This window comes from Gordionus sp. m RMFG-2023, chromosome 2 (genome assembly GCF_954871325.1).
Source record: "Gordionus sp. m RMFG-2023 chromosome 2, tfGorSpeb1-WG-v2, whole genome shotgun sequence".
NCBI classification, from domain to species: domain Eukaryota; kingdom Metazoa; phylum Nematomorpha; class Gordioida; order Chordodea; family Parachordodidae; genus Gordionus; species Gordionus sp. m RMFG-2023.
This window is the reverse complement of record NC_088776.1, coordinates 10188350-10206664: the sequence shown is the minus strand read 5'-3', so window position 1 is coordinate 10206664 and position 18315 is coordinate 10188350. Positions and strand designations below refer to the sequence as shown.

The 18315-nt window shown below is 25.8% G+C and overlaps 1 protein-coding gene across 2 annotated transcripts; it reads left to right on the top strand.

Annotated features, from left to right (window-relative positions):
• The first annotated feature begins 1086 nt into the window (after positions 1-1086).
• LOC135923593 (protein unc-119-like) lies at positions 1087-16684 on the top strand. 2 transcript variants are annotated; one of them, XM_065458430.1, is made up of 5 exons: positions 1088-1266; positions 12510-12671; positions 13510-13615; positions 15570-15742; positions 16336-16683. In XM_065458430.1, exons 1-5 carry the CDS (start codon positions 1119-1121, stop codon positions 16446-16448), a joined length of 702 nt encoding a protein of 233 aa, XP_065314502.1. In that variant the 5' UTR covers positions 1088-1118; the 3' UTR covers positions 16449-16683. The 2 variants fall into 2 exon arrangements, with proteins under 2 accessions (XP_065314503.1, XP_065314502.1); XM_065458431.1 differs by lacking the exon at positions 13510-13615 and having other exon boundaries at positions 1087-1266; positions 12510-12765; positions 16336-16684.
• Positions 16685-18315: the final 1631 nt, after the last annotated feature.

Genomic DNA, 18315 nt, shown 5'->3' with positions numbered 1-18315 from the left:
GATAGATAAAAATATTAAACAGTCATTTAAAACATCTTATAACATGGAGAAATAAATTTCAAAAATCTTATTCATCAAGATTGCGCCTGAGCCAAATAATTTAAAAGCGGGGATCTGGTTCATTATGCAAACAGTTTGCATAGTTTTGTGGGCAGAGAGAAAGTGAAATTTTATTGTTTAACTTTTGAATTAATATGATTTATTAAATGTATAGTGTCAAAAGTTTGTGAGAATGTCTTCTCCCAGATCAATATGTGTATTATTAGTAAGGGGGGGGGGAAGTGTTGTGATTGATTGATGTTTTAGAATGTTTGTAAATTTTATTGTCGAGATATGATGCTTATAAGTGTCAATCAATTAATTACTAATATTCGATTATACATGATTGACTATATTTTTTCTTATTCTTGATATCAAAAATTAATTTTAATTGTTTACTTTAACTTATATTGATTAATGATGGGTTTGTAAGCCACCATGACAATCATTATTATTACTACTTTCATTATTATTTCTATGTATCAATTAATATTGTGCTTTTATAGAGTAAGAGTAGTGTTGTTAAATCATCCAACTTTGGCTAGCTCTAAAACGGCTTAGCCAGGTTTTATTCTAAAAAAATATTCTCTATCATTAAATTGAGGCTAAACCTAGACGTTTAAGTCAATTTTTTAATGGATAATTTTGACCATGCCAAATTGGATTTGGTTAAAGTTAGATAAATAAACTTCACTAAGTAAGAAGGGCCCATTATAAATGCGCTTACTAATATAGCAGATGGGCTTAGAGACATTTCTTCAAACTTAGGCAGATTATTGGACGTGGTACGACAACCAATTTTTTTTACATAAGAATGTATCAAATGTTTTGTGGAATATTCAAAAAACGATATAATTAAAACTATAAGAGTAGCCAGAAGCATTGTAATGGAATTTAAGGAAAATAGGGCATATATAGATAACGCACTTAATTCAGTGTTAATATAAGTTTAAATAAATAATTATGGTTGTTGTTTAGCAAGTTTGGATGTTACAGACATATCATCTTTAAGGCTTAATGTTTTGCAATCATTCATTAACATTTTTTTAAATTATATTGACCATATTTTTATATTTATTATGATTTCAGATCATCATACCAACAATAAAAAATTAAATACTATGCATAATGCCAAAAATCGCGATAACACAGATTATGAGACTATTTTTTTGAATAAAAAGATTATAACCCCAGAAGATGTGATGAAAATAAGGATGCCTACAAGAAGTATATTATATATAAATAAAATTATCATATATTTATAACAAATAGCAGAGAAAGATCTTAAATATAAATTTTTTTTTAATCCTAAAATATTTAAAATCTCTTCTTGCAGGCATTTTTTTGGTAATACATTAAAACAAAGACCATTAGGTGATTAATTAAACCAGTTAAGTGTTTAAAAGTACAAATACCTCACTTATGTAATAGAAGGAAAATAGTTTTTTTATAAACCATATTTTCATTTTTAAAAATCTAAAAATTATATAAAATAATAATCCAAAGAATTTTGAAAAAAATGTAAATGCCATTTTTGACTTGTGATTCTTTTTTTTCTTTCTAAAAAGGCAATTGGAAAAACGTAATTTAAAAATTATCTCTTTGTAGAGGCACTATTTTAAGTTAAGAACCCAAAACTAATAAAATACTAATTTATCAAAATTTAGAAAATATATATTTCAAATATTATTTCTTCAAATAAGTGAATATTATCTTGTGTATATAAATAATGATCTATAACTACAAGTGCAACTGCAATACTTATTTTAATGGTAGGAATTTTGTGAGAAAATATTATATTGCCTGTTCTCTTAAACATCATTTAAGCTAATAAAAAATTCCTATCACACCTTATCTTTCACCAAAAAATGAATTTGATATATTAGTATAGAAAGAATTTGTAAGAAAAATTATTAAAAGTTAATAACTTTTTAAAATAATGATTATAATTCAAAATTTTTTGAAAATTTAAAAAAATGAAAACCCAAATTCATTTTATAAAAATCTAATTAGCCAAAGGCTGACAATAAGTTGACCTTAAGTTCCAGTAAAATATATGGGTGGAAATCCTCACTTAATAGACCCTCCTTAAAAATCCTAGACATGTCTAAGATTTCTCTATACATTATTCCTGAACATTTTGCCTCATAACTTTAATAACAACATTGAATGGGGGGGGGGAGGCAATTACCTTATTGAGAACCCTTCAAAATATTAAGATTTTTTTTCTTTTGATATTATTGATAATTAATTTTATTTAGCTGCCATTTCCCATAATTAAAAGTTTTACTAATCCTTCCTTTATTAAATTTTAAAAACTTTTGGGCCTGAGAGTAGCCATTTATTTTATTTGGTATTAGTAATCCTCTGCAAATATAATAACATAATTACAGGGTTGGGCAGTATCGCGGATATTTGTATCTAAGATACAAGATACTTTTGTAAGATACTTTTGTATCTTGTATCTTTTTAAAAATTTTGGAAAGTATCTTGTATCCAGTATCTAAGATACATATTATTTAAAAGTATTTGTATCTTAACCAACTTTGTATTCAAAAAGATACAGATACTTTAAAAAAATTTATATTGGTTAATTTAAATAGTATTAAAATTTAAAATGTAAAATGAAAAATTTAATCAAAATTTAGATATTTTAAGATAATTTTTGATATATGACGTTGGTGGTCATATAGCAATTTGCTAACAATTTGAACTATCATATTTGAATCGTTTTATATCTGTCTATTTTAAAATTATGGAAGAAGAAAATAGAATAATATGTTTATTTTTGTCTTCAGATGATTCTTCAACCGAAAATTATAACAATAAATTTAAACTAAGCATACTTAATGGCAAATTTTTTGAAGTACTTCAAGATGATCATAATAAAGAAATTCATCGTGACTTTGGTATTGACGAAAAACTTATAGCAACTGTTACAGATAACGGCTCTAAGAAAGCTTTCAAGGAGTTTGGATATTCTATGAAAGCTGTAGAGAATGACTATGACATCAATGATGATGAATGTATAGAATTTGAAATCATTGAAAGTATTATTTAATACTTCTTTAAAATTTGTTATGATATTGTAAATTTAGTAAAAAATTTTATTCAAATAAAATTATTTATTTTTTTATTTAAGGGTCTAAAGAAGCCTCGATAACATTGCCTCAACACATTCGTTGTTTGTGGCATACGATAAGTCTAATTGCCACAACAGATGTTGAGAAAGCTATTAAGGATTCTCCTAACATTTCTAAAATTCATCATTCTGCAATAGCTAAATGTACTAAGCTATGGAATGCAAATAATAGGCCTTTTAGGAAAACAATTAGTTACACCTTGTTGCACTAGATGGAATAGTTTGTATGATAGTCTTCATAGATTATTAAAATTTAAAGGCGAACTTCCTAAATTATGTCAAAAATTAGAATTTCCTAAATTAAGAGATATTGAAATTCAATATTTAGAAGAATATTGCAATATAATGGCCCCATTGGCTATAGCGATTGACAAAATACAGAGTGAAATCAACTGCTATTATGGAGAATCAGCTCCAATTTTAAATGTCGTTAAAAAAAATTACAAATTTAATTCAAACCATTCTACAATTTTGCAAGCCATTAGCTATTGCCATAGAAAATTATTTAAATAAAAGATTTAAAAATATATATGATTTTGATAACAATTTTAAAAGTGCATTTTTGGCAACTATTTCTCATCCCTATTTTAAAAATCGTTGGATTGATGGTGAAAAAGAAAAAAATACCTTCAGGATTTGTTATTACATGAAGTTTTAATTGTTTTTAAAAATAATATTGAAATTAATACTTCAACAAAATCTTCAATTGATGAAGATGATGATACCCTTTGCCTTAAAAGTACCACATCCAATTCTAATAATTCAATAAATGATATTGAAATAGAGGTCCTAAATTATATGAAAGATGACAGGCGGAGTATAAATATGTTAAATAGTTATAAATATATAAAAGAAATATTTATTAAATATAACACAATATTACCCTCCTCAGCCCCCGTTGAAAGATTATTTAGCTTTGCTAATATGGTTAATAGACCAAATCGTCAAAGATTGAACGATAAATCATTTGAAAAATTAATAATATTAAAAAATAATGCTGATTTATTATTATTTACTAATTATATAATTATTAAATGGAATATCGCATTATCTTTTATAATAAATTTGTTATTTTCTACAATTTATTTTAAATATTTTTTTATAAATTTATATTATAAATAAGAAAATAAAGGTTTATACATTTTGATTTTTACTATTTAAAGTTTTAAAAAAAAGTATCTTGTATCTTAGATACTTTTTTTTAAAAAAAATACAAGTATCTTGTAGCTTATATCTTATTGAAATTTTTCTAAAGTATCTTGTATCTTAAATACAAAATTTTATAAAGTATCTGTATCCGAATACAATTTTCTGAAAATTTGCCCAACCCTGCATAATTATACTTTTTCATATTATAGCTATTAATGACTGATGGTGATATCAATTTTCTTGTTATTATATTTACTATTTATTAGGAAAAATATCCAACATTTCTTCCACCCCCCATTATAAGGAGTCAAACCTGTTTAAATTGAATCTTTAAAAATTTGAATAATTCTCTAATTTGACCAAAATTTTGAATCCCAATCAAATTTCTATTAACTACTATTTGGAAATACCTTGATATAAATAAATGCGAGATTGTGTAACACCTCTATAAAGTAGGAATTTCTTGTGTTTTGTTGCATTCATTCATTTATAGTATAAAATTTTATCATTTTTTTTAAAAACTGTTTATAATAAAAAAAATTAATGTTGATCAAAAAAATACTAGGTTATTAGGTTTCTAAATCATCATACTCGAAGAGAATATGCTAAAAAGATTTAATATTTCTTAGAGAACTATTCACAATATTCATAAATCCAAAGAAAACATTATCAATTGCTGCAAATAAAACATTATATTAAATAAACAAACAAAGATAACATATTATTTTATATTGCTATTTTTTATACAAACATTTATAATCATTTTTTATTCAGGACTTTGGTGAATTAAAATAATAAATTACTTGAAAATGGTTGAACATATAATCAGTTTTTGGCTAAACTAAGAATATTACAGATGGTAAAATATTATTTTTAAAAGAAAAATAGGTAAAAAGTCTTGATAATTTGCTGGCAACTGTCTAAGTTGGGCAAAATCGTGGTCCCAATGATTCTCAAATTATTCAAGTTTGACAATATTTAGGCCAAGATAAAATTAAAATATTTAAAGTGGAAAAATATTAAAGCCCTTTTTTCATATTTATTGAATTTTATAGATCAATTTAAAAAAAAAATCTATTAGGATTAATTATCATCTTTGGGTATGCCACTAATATCGGTTAAAATTTGGACTGTGTCGATATTACATTTAGCGTTTTCAGAAAATATATCGAGTCGATACTTTTAAGGATCTGATCCGATATTTTTATTTCTTTGAATATTTCATAATTATATATTTGAAAAAAGGATTTAAAATTACATTTATATTCTAATTTTAAAAAAAATGGTTAAAAATTGAACACTAACATATCTTACATGTCACATTCAGCCAGAGTTGTTAAACGGCTCGATTTAGACAATTTTTAAAAATCTTTAACTCAAGATTTTGGCCAAAAATTTTTATGCTTATTCATTTTGCTTCACAGAGGGCAGAAAGGTATAGACCTCCATTGGGTAAATTTCGAAGCTTGGATAGTATTATTTTTGTTTTTAAAAATAGACTAAATAGTAGTGTTGTTAAACGGCTCGTTTTGAGCCGTTTTTTAAAAACGGCTAACTCAATATTCCATCCAGAAAAATATTACGCAAGTCTGGAGATTTTGCTCATAGAAGGAACAAAAATCTAGACATATATTAACGAAATCTCGATGCTTAGGCATAATTTTTCTGGCTAAAATATTGAGTTAGCCGTTTTAAATCGGCTCAAAATGAGCCATTTAACAACACTACTAAATAGAGCTATTTAATAACACTACATTCACCCATAAAAATGCAATATTTAAAATGAGATTATTAACTTTTGGAGGATATGAAAAACAAAATTCCCTTAATCATCCTTAAAAGCTAATTATTTTTTTTTTAAATAAAAATATTGATATTTTTATTACATAAACATCAAAATATCTGATCGGTGAAAAATTTGTAGATCGGCACTGCCCTAGTTAAAATTAAAGCTTGCTACAAGTATAGCATTTGATGTAAATAAAGTCTGGCAGGTTTAATGAGCAATTTGAGTTTAAAAAAATTTCAGAGCACTATAATTTTAAACTCTGGGTTTGCACAAAATTTTGATAATACCCAACAACATCATCTCTATAATAATCCCATTAATAAAAATCAATATCACATCTCAATATCAATATGATTTAATCATTTAAAAAAATATATATGGGGGAGGAGGTGTTGGATGTGATATTACGAAAGTAATTTATAATCAATTATATACATGGTATAGACATTGCACGTGCAAATAAATTTTTATCAAGAATGTGAATAGCTGTTATAAATGGTATGTTTTTTTTGTCAAACCGATTTTCGCAAAATCGGCTATAATTCCTGGACCTTTTTAGATATTGGAAAGAGCAATATATATATATATATATGGTTTGTTATTCCTATAACCATTAGTTATCTACATTCGACCTAATTTTTCAAGCCCGGCCCGAATTTTTTTTTTAAAAAATTTGTCCTGCCTGCCCTCTACGATCTTGAACGAAATTTTTTTTATTTCTTCCGGAAAGCCCGACATAAAGTAAAAATTATTTGTCGGCCGGGCCCGAATTTATTTTATAATATAAGAAAAATTAAATTTTTTTTTATTGTAAATAAACAAATAAAAAATATTAGCGCTTTGTTTCTTGCAAGAATTTTAAAATATATTAATTTATATCATATTTAAAATTTTTTAAAAATTTTAGACTTGACCCAGCCCAAACCGAAATTATTTTTTAAAATAGGGTTTCGGGCCGGGTACGGGCCTGGCCATGATTCGCAGATCTCTAATAACTTCACTTCATTAAGATACCTTGTATATTTTTAGTGTATATTTTTGTAAATTTTGACCATCAAGCACACCATAGCTAGGTTAGGCAAACTGCATTCTAAACCACAGAGCTTACTTAATGATTAATTGAAATGTATTTTTATTTGTTAATTATTATATTTGTAGAATAATTTTATTGTTCAAATTAGTGATCTGCATCGGGCCTAATTTTTCAAGCCCGGCCCGGCCCGAAATTTTTTTTAAAAAATTCGACCCGGCCCGAAATTTTTTTAAAAATAGAAATTAATTTTTATAATCACTCAAAATATAAGACATATGTTATATGTCGTTTAGTTTCAATAAATAAAATCAAAATCAAATATTTTTATTTTACATAAAAAATTCAATGTAAAATTGATAAATTTAGATATATTTAAAAAAATTCCAAGGTCCGACCCCACCCGGCCCGAATTTTTTTTTAAAATATTAGACCCGGCCGGCCCGAACCCAATTATTTAAAATCCGAAGCCCGTTCGGGCACGGGTACGGGCCGGGCCTAACTTTGCAGATCTCTAGTTCAAATTATAATATACAATTAAATTTTGCTAATTATATATAAATTTTTTAGTTATTTTAATAAACATTTTGGGTATATAAAAATTTGTCAGAGTTCAAACCTGTAACATGTGCACACCCTTGGCATATTCTATATAGGTAATATTAAAAAAAATTTTTATATATTCATCTCACCTATTTAGAGGGGTTTAAGTTAAAATTATAAATTAATTAGGCCAAAAATATATTGATATATATATATAATTTAATAATTTAAATAATGATAAGAAAACTTGACAAGGTTTTTCCAATATGCCCTATCTCCACCTTTTATACATATGTAAATACCTATGTAATATCCATCAATATAAAGGATAAATAATATGCGTAAACCGCCTTCATGTCTTTTATAGGGATTTAAGAGAGCACTTATACACCTACTTTCAACTGGAAAATTTGATGGAAAAAATAAACTCGTTTTCTGATTGGGTTAGGTCTTAAAAGGCCAAAAATTTTTGGAATATATTTTCAACAACGATGAAAAATAACTGATATTTATTTTAAAAAAATTTCGATATTTAGTAAGATTGTAATGAGAAAAAAAAATGGGGAAAAATGAGGAATTTATCAAAAATTAATTTATTAATCTTTTATTTTTTAAAAAAATGACGATCTTACCTTCTTTACCCCTTCCCTCTAACCTTCACTGAGATAATGCATTTTTACTTTATTTGTAAATATTATTTTATTAAAAAATCGATATTTTATCAATTATTCATTTAAATACAATAATTTATTTGTAAGTGAATCATCCTTTTTTATCATAAAAAAAATTCCCTTTGAAACAAAAAAATTAGCGAAATTTAATTTTAAATATAATAATTTTAATTTTTATTATATTTTTTTACTAATAAAATTTTAATATCTAATTATATATATTATACACAATGTCTTTTTTTTCCGGCAATGTGTTATTTTTTAAACTTTGCACGTTTTTAAAAATTTAATATCTGATTTTACTGGAAATGTATGCCGTCATGTTCGGAATATCTACCCTATGAATTTTACACAATTTTTCCAAATATAATAATTCATATTAAATTTTCCATATATTTTTATATAAAATGACTCAAAGTTTAACAGCTAAATTGTCTACAATTTATAAGATGCGTATTCCACATGATAGAATATATTTGGTAAAATCAGATTTTTTACAAAAACGCTAGAAAATGATTTAAAATTGTAAAAATAACACATTGTCCGAAAATTACAACATTGACGTTAACATATATAATTAATAGTCATTAAAATAATTGTTAAACTGTTACAAAGAAAATTACTTTAGGTAAAGAAAATCGTGTTAATTTCTCAATGTATAATATTAAATACCACCGGAGTCTGAACCGGCCCGATTAGGTTTCTAATTATTTAGTACATTTTAATCATTTTTGTAAAAGTTTAATCCATACATTAATATTATTATAAATTCAGTTAATATTCTATTTTACTTATATCAAAGACCTGCAGAGGTATTTTCAAAAAATTTTTACGGCCCGGCCTACCCCGGCTTTTTTTTTAAAAAAAATTTCAGGCCCGACCCGGATTTTTTTAAAATATTTTTCTAAATACCTTACCGACTAAAGCATAGTTTATTATTTTAGTTACGTTGCGTTTCTAGCTCTTTTTTTCTTTTTTTTAAAGAATATTAAAATATCTGTTTCTGAATAGTGATTTTTTTTTAGATTTAACAAATAGGAATAAGTAAACATTTTTAAGTGTATTTAAAGATTTTATCTTTCGATGTCAAAATCTATCATTTAAAAAAAACCAAAAATGGTGTCCAGCTCCAGACTTCTACTCTGACTAGAAAAGAACAAGAATTGAGTCGAGCTGAGGTGCGGCCTTTGAGTCAAAAAAATAACATAATAATCCTTAAATATAATTTATGACTTTATTTTATTTTTTAAAACGCTAAGTAGTCTTTTGCAAACGCTTAGTATGGCCTTTTACAATATCATAGTGTTTTTTTCAAAATGAAAGCGACATTTTGCAATCAATATAGATTTTTTTCAATAATTTCCTGACCATATCTTCTGAAGCCTTATGTTTTTATTTACAAAGAAATATTATACTAAGGTTAAAAAAAAGTTATGCTGTAAGATATTTTTTAATCTAAATCTGTAACCTCTATAATTGAAATGAGTATTTGGTTTAAATCGCTATTTAAATTTAAAAAATCATTTTATTTTTGATTTTTTCAAAAAATCACAAATTTTGCCAACTTAAATCAAGCCTATTTTTCTGCCGGATTGGCTGCTCCGAATGTACACATTTTTTCCCCATCTTATGTGATTGACTGTAAAAAGTACACTTAGTAAAAGGATGATTTTACTAACCATTTTTTGAATAATTAAGCCCCCTTTCTTTTCTCCTTATTATCTTACCAGTATGAATTAGAAATTTACCTTTATTTTTTGATGAGATGAATCAGGAATCTTCCATTATTTTAATAAAATGTATTAATTCAATATATATATATTTTAGTACTTTCAACATGAACAAATATTTGGAACACATTTGTAAATATACTAATTTTGAGAGGTATCGATTTCATAATATGTCCAAAAATTGTCTTTACATGCACAATAGAAATAATTCGTTTCAATTACATTTTTATTAGACATTTGTATACGTAATTTATGTCCTAAATTTTTTTTAACTTGCTAGATGAAAGGTTTTGCATACCTTATTTTAGATTTATTGTCACCCTATCAACGCTCACCTAGCAAGATTAAATTTTTTCTAATGGCTATGACTTGACTTATGTATCCTTAACATAACTTTAATCTCTTACACACTATAAACGATGAAAAAAATAGTCCTTTAACCAGTAACTTGTATTACTTTTCTCTTTTTCTATAAAAATCGAAATGATCATTAAAAAGAAGACAGGTTAAAAAAACTTTACCTGCTATAATTTATTACTACTCAAAGTTTAAAATTGCTATCATATTGTCCATTAAAAATAATCAATTTTAATACAATTATTATTATCTTGTCTCTTCCTTATAAAGTTTTTAACTTTAAAGTCATGTTTTCTTTTTTTTCTCAAGGATATAAGTGTATAGATTATAGTACAATAAAATAAATTGCTTCTTATTTTTTACAAAAAAAAATTATTTTTATTAAAAATCTTAAAAATTTTAATTTGTATTTTATAAAGAGTTAACTTTACAGGTGGCTTATATAATTTATGTTTAAAAAAAGAGAGATAATTTATGTGAATTGGCATTATTTAGAGTGATATTCTGTTTTGAATAGAATACCATAAAATTATATCTTGAAAGTCAACTTTTATAAAATTGCCATTCGAATGGTTGAAAATCAAACCCTTAATTCGTTCCCCGCTTTTCGCTCCAAAATAAACGGTCTCAATGAAAAGTTAATTATTTCTATCTTTTTATTTCCTCCTTCACTCTGATTGTACTACAGCTTTCCTTTCATACTCATTTATATCTTAATGTGGTCATTAATTGTGGACCCATGCTTATTTGGGTTTGGAGCATTTACTATAATCTAAGATTATATAATTAATCCCAGAATTACCTCTAGATATGTTTTCCTGAAATATAGATTTTATTGGTTTAAATTTGATTTCGCACTTTCAAACATTCAAATCGTTGCTTAGTATGTATAACAATTCATAGATCAAATCTTTGAATTTGACCTTGATTCGAAAAATTTCCTATTTTTCTGACTATTATTTTGAAGAAATTTTTTTAGCTCCATTTTATTTTTGAAGCCCTGCCCTGGTTTTTTAAAATTTAAATCATTTTGCGGTAAAATTTTGTCATTGTACATAATTTTGAAAATCGTTTCAAAGGGAAAAGCAAATGAAAGATAAATGATCCATTATTTGTTTTTCTCTTACTAAGTTAATTGTTATAATTTAAATGTATATTTTTAAGCCTGGCCTGGTTTTATATCTTATTTTGTTCGGCCCGGCATTTTATTCATATTATTTTACCGAACAGGCCGTTAAATTATGTTTAAAACAAAATAATTTCTCTCGAATCTATGTGACTTGAATTTTTTTTCGGGTCAACCCACTCGCCCATTTAGATGAGCGGGCGGGTTAGAAACCCGCCTATTGCAGACCTCTAATTTAAACCTTCCTATCCTATTCTATAAAAGTAAAAACAAGAACTTTACCACGGACTTTTGATTCAATTTTTTTATTTTCGTTATTTAATAGTAACTAGTATCTTTCATATGAAACTGATTAAGTTTGAGTCGGTTTATTTTTTGATTGGGAACTCATAATTATTTATAATTTATTTTATCGATATCCATTACCCCCTAACCTTGCGTTCACAGCTCAAATTCCTTAAAGAAGTATACAGGATATGATATAAATATAATATTTTTACATTCATTTTTTGTGTACTTCGCCGCGTATTTGCTCTTACTATGAATGCAAGGTAAATCCATTTATTTATGGAGAAACAAATTACACCTTCTCATTTTTAATATTATCTCGTATTGATGATATGAAATTGATTGGGATTTGGAATCTCAATTTTAAATAATTTGCTGAGAACAATTGATTTTTAAAGATCTATTTTGAACGGAAGTCGCCATTAACGTTTGAATAAGTTAATTCGAATGTTCGCGAAATTGTCAGATATTCACAGTATGGGGGATACCCTTTAATTACATAATGGAATACCTTTCCGGTCAAATCAGATTTCTCAGATTTTAAAATATCTCCCTTAGTTAATTGTTTCCGATATGCGACTTATAATATATATTTAAATATTAATCACATTTGCAATTATTAAAATATTTTTAATCAACTACCAGACTACCTTTGCCCAATGGAAGCTAATGTGTTCGGCATAGATTTCACCCGGTTTCAAATCAGGGAAATTCCCTCCAATCGAGTCATATTTCAAATAAATAAATCTTTTTGGCGTGAACATGAATTTTCCAAAGATGCTTCCCTGCTTTTGCCCAATGGCAGTGGTACAATTATCCTATTAATTAGCTTATCGTCGTTTTCAAAATCGTTTATTATTCATCTCGTTTCTTGTAACGATGAGTTAAATATATATAAAATGTTAGCGTCATTATATTTTTTTTTACAACAACGTGTTGTTTTTTTCAATCTTAAATCATGTATTGAACGATTTTTTTTAAAATTTTTTATAAAAATCTTATTTTGTCCGAATACCGTATGAATTTCGGGCGAGTTATGTTATGAATTTTTGACTTGCAAAAATAAGACTTTTAAAATTTCAAAAACTTGTTCAATAAATGATTTTAGTTTTTAAAAATAAATTATTACAGACCAACGTTAACATACATACTTTTATGATAATTGAATTATATATTGTATATCTAAACTGATAAAATGGATCGGAAGTGTTAGTTAAAATAACTAATAAATTTTTTTTTTTAAAAAAAAATATTTCTCAGTTTTAACTATATTCTAGAGTCCTACGAAGGACCTATTTTTCGGGTTCGACCTGACCCGGTAAAAATTATTGTCCAACCGATCCCATTCGATAATTTTTTTTTTCAAAGTTCCAAGGCCGATCCTATTTTTATTTTATATTGTAATGTTGAAAAATAACGATATTTCAACGAAATAGAGAAAATTATAAGCGCTGAAGGGATGATAACAAACAATCACGTGGTTATTCTCTTTTCTTGTTGAGGCCCTCCCTATTCTGTCCAAACCCGAGAAAATGTCTGTTCGATCAGATGGGACTCCGATTGTCATTATAACTATATTATATACTTTCTTTCTTTTTTTATAAATAAATAATTTATTTTATAATCACGTGGGTTTTATCGATAGAAAATAACGTCCAGCTTAGCCACTTGGCCGATTATACTAGCCAACAGCGTTCTATAAAATACAGATTTCGCCCCGATTTTTTGAAACTTAAGACAATCGGAACTACGTATTTTATAACACTACTTCCGTGTTTATTATTATTGTTGTTGTTGCGAGAAGCATGAAACTTAAACGTGGCTCGAGTAATATTAAGCACCATTTATAAATAAATTAACATAAAATTTTCTCAAAAATACATTTACATTATAGCATAATTTTATTTATTTATTTGTTACTTTCATCATCGTTTGTCCAATTGCTATTTATGTCTTGTTGATGCCTTCTTGATATCATTCACTTCCTTATCTTATTTAGTATCTTTTCCCCTGTTTTCACATGTTTTAAAAGCGTGGTTTCATTTTGATGCTCACAAATTCATGTTAAATTTAATCCATAAACTTTATTATTTGTTTTAGCTTGGGGTTGTATGGGTTTAGTATACTTACATAATGTATACCTAATATATATGATATATATTAGTGTTGTTAAAAGTTACTTTTTATAAATAATTCGATTATTTTAAAAGTAACTAGTTACAGTTAAATTTCAAAGGGAATTAATTAAATATGCAAGTTATTTTTTAAATTAATTTATATAATCCTTAATTTTTTCCCCTCGCAATTATTTCGTTAATTGTGTTTTCATGTAATTACTTTTGATTAAAATTTGTAAAAAAAAAAATTCATTTAACACTATTATTTACATTGGGAAAAAAAATATTATAATATAAAATATTCGCACCTAAAATATAATATTTATTCTTCATAAAAATTTTAGCTTTAATAACTTTTAATTTGACTTTAACAATAAACTATTTTTAAAATTTGTGCCTAAAGGTGTGCTAGTTTTTCTCCAAAAAAAATAAGCCTCTCCTAAACTAAACAAACCTTCTACGGTAGCACTTTATGTGGTATTATACTTCAATAAACAATATAACTTTAAATTAGGGCTGTGCCGATATTAAATATCGGATCGGTACCGATATTTTTCCGAAAATATCGGATCGGGCCGATACCTGCAAAAACCCGATCCGATCTGATCTCTTTTCTTTTTTTGTTATTTTATATTTATTTTACATTATTATAATATTTTTTAAATAATTTTTTAAAATTTTATTTCTTTTTTAAAATAGATTTATTTATAGTATTTTAAAAGTTTTTTTTTATAAAAATAGAAAGGAACACATAAGTTTTATTTATTTTAAATCTTTTTAAATAACGTCAATTTTTTTATTTATACTTTAAATAAAAGAATTTTTTTAAATATGGTATCTGAAATATGGAAATATTTTAAAAAAGACAAAGATAATTTTGCAAATGCGTTATCTGCGGCTGAGTCTGCCTTCAGTACGGCAGGAGATATAGATAGTCCATATCGTTGAAGCTTATTCCCAGAAAATCTGGAGGCTCTCATATTAATAAAAAAATCGAATATATTATAATTTTATTTATTAAATATTACAATTTTATAATTTATACCAACATAAAATGGATATATTATTAAATATATATTTTTTTATTATAGTCTTAATTGTAGAAATAAAAAAATTAAATTAATTCATAATTCGATTTTTTGCATAAAAAATATTGATTTCTTAATTACATTTGGTTCAAACGGAGGTGATTAAAAATCAGTATAAATATCGGATCGGGTTGAAGCAATATTGGATCGGATCGGTGAAAATATGTGGATCGGCAAGCCCTACTTTAAATGTATGAAATCTTCATATAAAGATAATAAATGAGATATTATATTATTTAACATATTTTAAATATTAACAGTATTATTTTCCCACCAAAAAATATAATTAGTTACCAACAACACTAATATTATATGATTAAATGTAGCATGTTTTAGAAACACTTTCAATCTCCTCGTAACTGTAAAAATTATATAACTTATAATGTTATACCTTTCATTACGTTTTTTTTTCGTATTGATACTTACCATCTTCGAGGGCCCCTTCCCAAACTTTCGACTATTAAATTTTAATTAGTCTTCTAAATTTAAAATAATGCAAGTGTCGAGTTTACTGTCGGCAATCACGAGATACAAGATTTCAGGATGATCGAGCATCACTTTTTTCGCGACACGCTCATAAAATCTTTTGACTTCGATTTCGGTTTTTGTATTCCGAACACCGTCAACACCTGCGAACACATATACGAAATGCCAAAAATGACTCACCATCAAAGTATAAATGTTATAGTCGCCTTAAATGATAAAATAATATGCTTCTCTCTCGTAATCATACCGTATATTTATGAATGATATTCAATCATTTAAAATATTATACTTAAAAATAGGAACGTAAATTTTTTTAAGGCAATTTTATAGAGGAGTGCAAAGGCTGCATCGGACTTATTTGCCTAATCCTACTCTGAGCCCCCCTCGCCTTTTCAATTATATAAATATTTTTACACCCCAAAAGAAAGGTAAATAATGTTTCCGCCCAACCTTTCCAAACTACCACTATCGATGCGAACGTCGTAATCTATCTAAGGAGGGAAATTATTTTCTTTTTGCTTAATCTTTTAAAAAATATAATATTGGTGAAAAAATTATCGAAAAAGACACTCATTGTTGTTTTAGGGCTTTTTTAGCTGATAAACTATATTAGGATATAAATATATTGTTTTTAAGCTAATTGTTAATTACTTTATCCTGAATTTTATTTTATTTTATAAATTTCTTCCTTATTCTATGAATTTGCAAATATTATTTAAAAATGCTATCTAGCTACTTTTTTTATTTTAAATATATATCCTTATTAAAATAAATAAATAGTTAGAGACATGGTTAAAAATCCTTACGAAACCAAATCGGATAGTTATTATTTCGTGAATGGCAACTTATTCATGCACAACAAAGCCGAGTATGCTTTCGATCTTGATACCTAAAATGCATCCCAAAAAATCAAAAAAAAAGGAAAATCAGAAAATGCTCTTTAAAATTTTTTTATGTTTCTAGCTCTTATCTAATTATATGGAAATTATAAAATATTGTTATATTTTTAAAGAAATGTAATGTCAAATTAATTAAATGAACTTTGTGACAAGGAATTTTTTCTCATAGGTAATATTGGATATTTATAATAGTTAGGATCTATATTATGGTGTTCATATATGATAATAGAATGGTGTGACTTGAATTTACTTATTTTTCCACTCAATTTATATTACTTAAATTTGGTATAATTATGATTATTTTATTTTTGAAATCGTGATTTGTTTCTATATATCATATAATTTTAAATAACCGACGAAATATATTCTTATAAGTTAAGAGTTTCTTTAAAGTAACGTCATTATATTAATAGACTAATATGGTCTTTGTTATGCATCTATTTAATTTGAGCGTAAATAAATACACTAAAATAAAAATAATGAAATCATAAGGTATAATTGGCGCTTAATGTTAAATATTAGAAAGAAGGTCTTTTTTCCTCAATAGAAATATCGATTTTTTTGTTTGTTTGTATCAGAATCTCCATCCAAAAAATAAATAGAGAAGATCTCTGATGAATAAAACTTATTTAAGCCCTTTATATCATAGCGGCAGTGACATATTCTGGATTTCACTTTGAACCCAGACCAATTTTAAAATAATTTCTAAAAAAAATAGTGGAAATATTATCATTGCTTCCAAATTTTTTTAGCGATTTTTTAAAAAACTCAATTTAAAAGTGTTTACTCCCATACATCTATTAATATTAATTGCATTAAAAGCTTTTTAGGAGATATAAATATAAAATAGAATTACATGATAAAGAACATGCGATGTAATTGTTGACGAAATTAAAATGCATAAGACATGTACGTACAAGAGGATCCCCCCACCTCCCAAGTCAAAAAATCATGCCTGCTATAATATTTATCAAAAATATTACTGATTCCTACATTTTATCTCATATATTCCAATTTATTGCATTCACAGCAGAAATATATACTCCACTAATTTATTCTTCAAAATTTCCTTGACCTTATTATATCTATCATTTCCTAACCAAATTTAAAACTTTTTCAAGTAAAATATTTCAAAAAATGACATCGATTTGATTGGGAATATGAGAATAGCTTAAAGCATTGAACAAATTACATAAATTATATATCATTGTTGGGTCAAAAGCAGTACTCTATATATTTAATATTTGTCGATCTCGACTCGCAGCAAGGCGGATCGTTCTAATATTAATATAGGGTCAGTCGAAGAATATAAAATAAAACTACCTCCCTCTTGGATACTTTTATAATTCAAATGAATGAACGGTTCTTGATTAATCAGTCAGCATTTACAAATATTCAGAATCCTTCCAAATCTATTTAAAACTTGATAGAGAAAAAATTAAATATTTGGCAGATTTTTATTGTGAGGATAAAATATACCATTATGTATTACTAAAACTATGATATAGAAGGTTAAATATGGTTGATAAATGTTCAAAAGAATGCTATAAATGCTTTGCATAATTTCAAACCTATTTTAGACTCTATTTTCCTAATATATGCAAATTATTATATATTTTGGTTACTCCACTTATTAGTACTTTTAATTATGAAAAAACATTTTATAACTTTAACAAGAATTTAAAAAAAGTTAAATAGCTCGATTTAAGTGATTTTAAAAAGGGTTAACTTAATATTTTCGCCAGAAAAATTGCCCAAGTCTCGAGATTTCGCCAATAGATGTCCAAACCGATGTGCCATCTATAAGCAAAATCTTCAGGCTTGTGTAATATTTTTCTCGAAAAATTGGCTTAAATCGAGC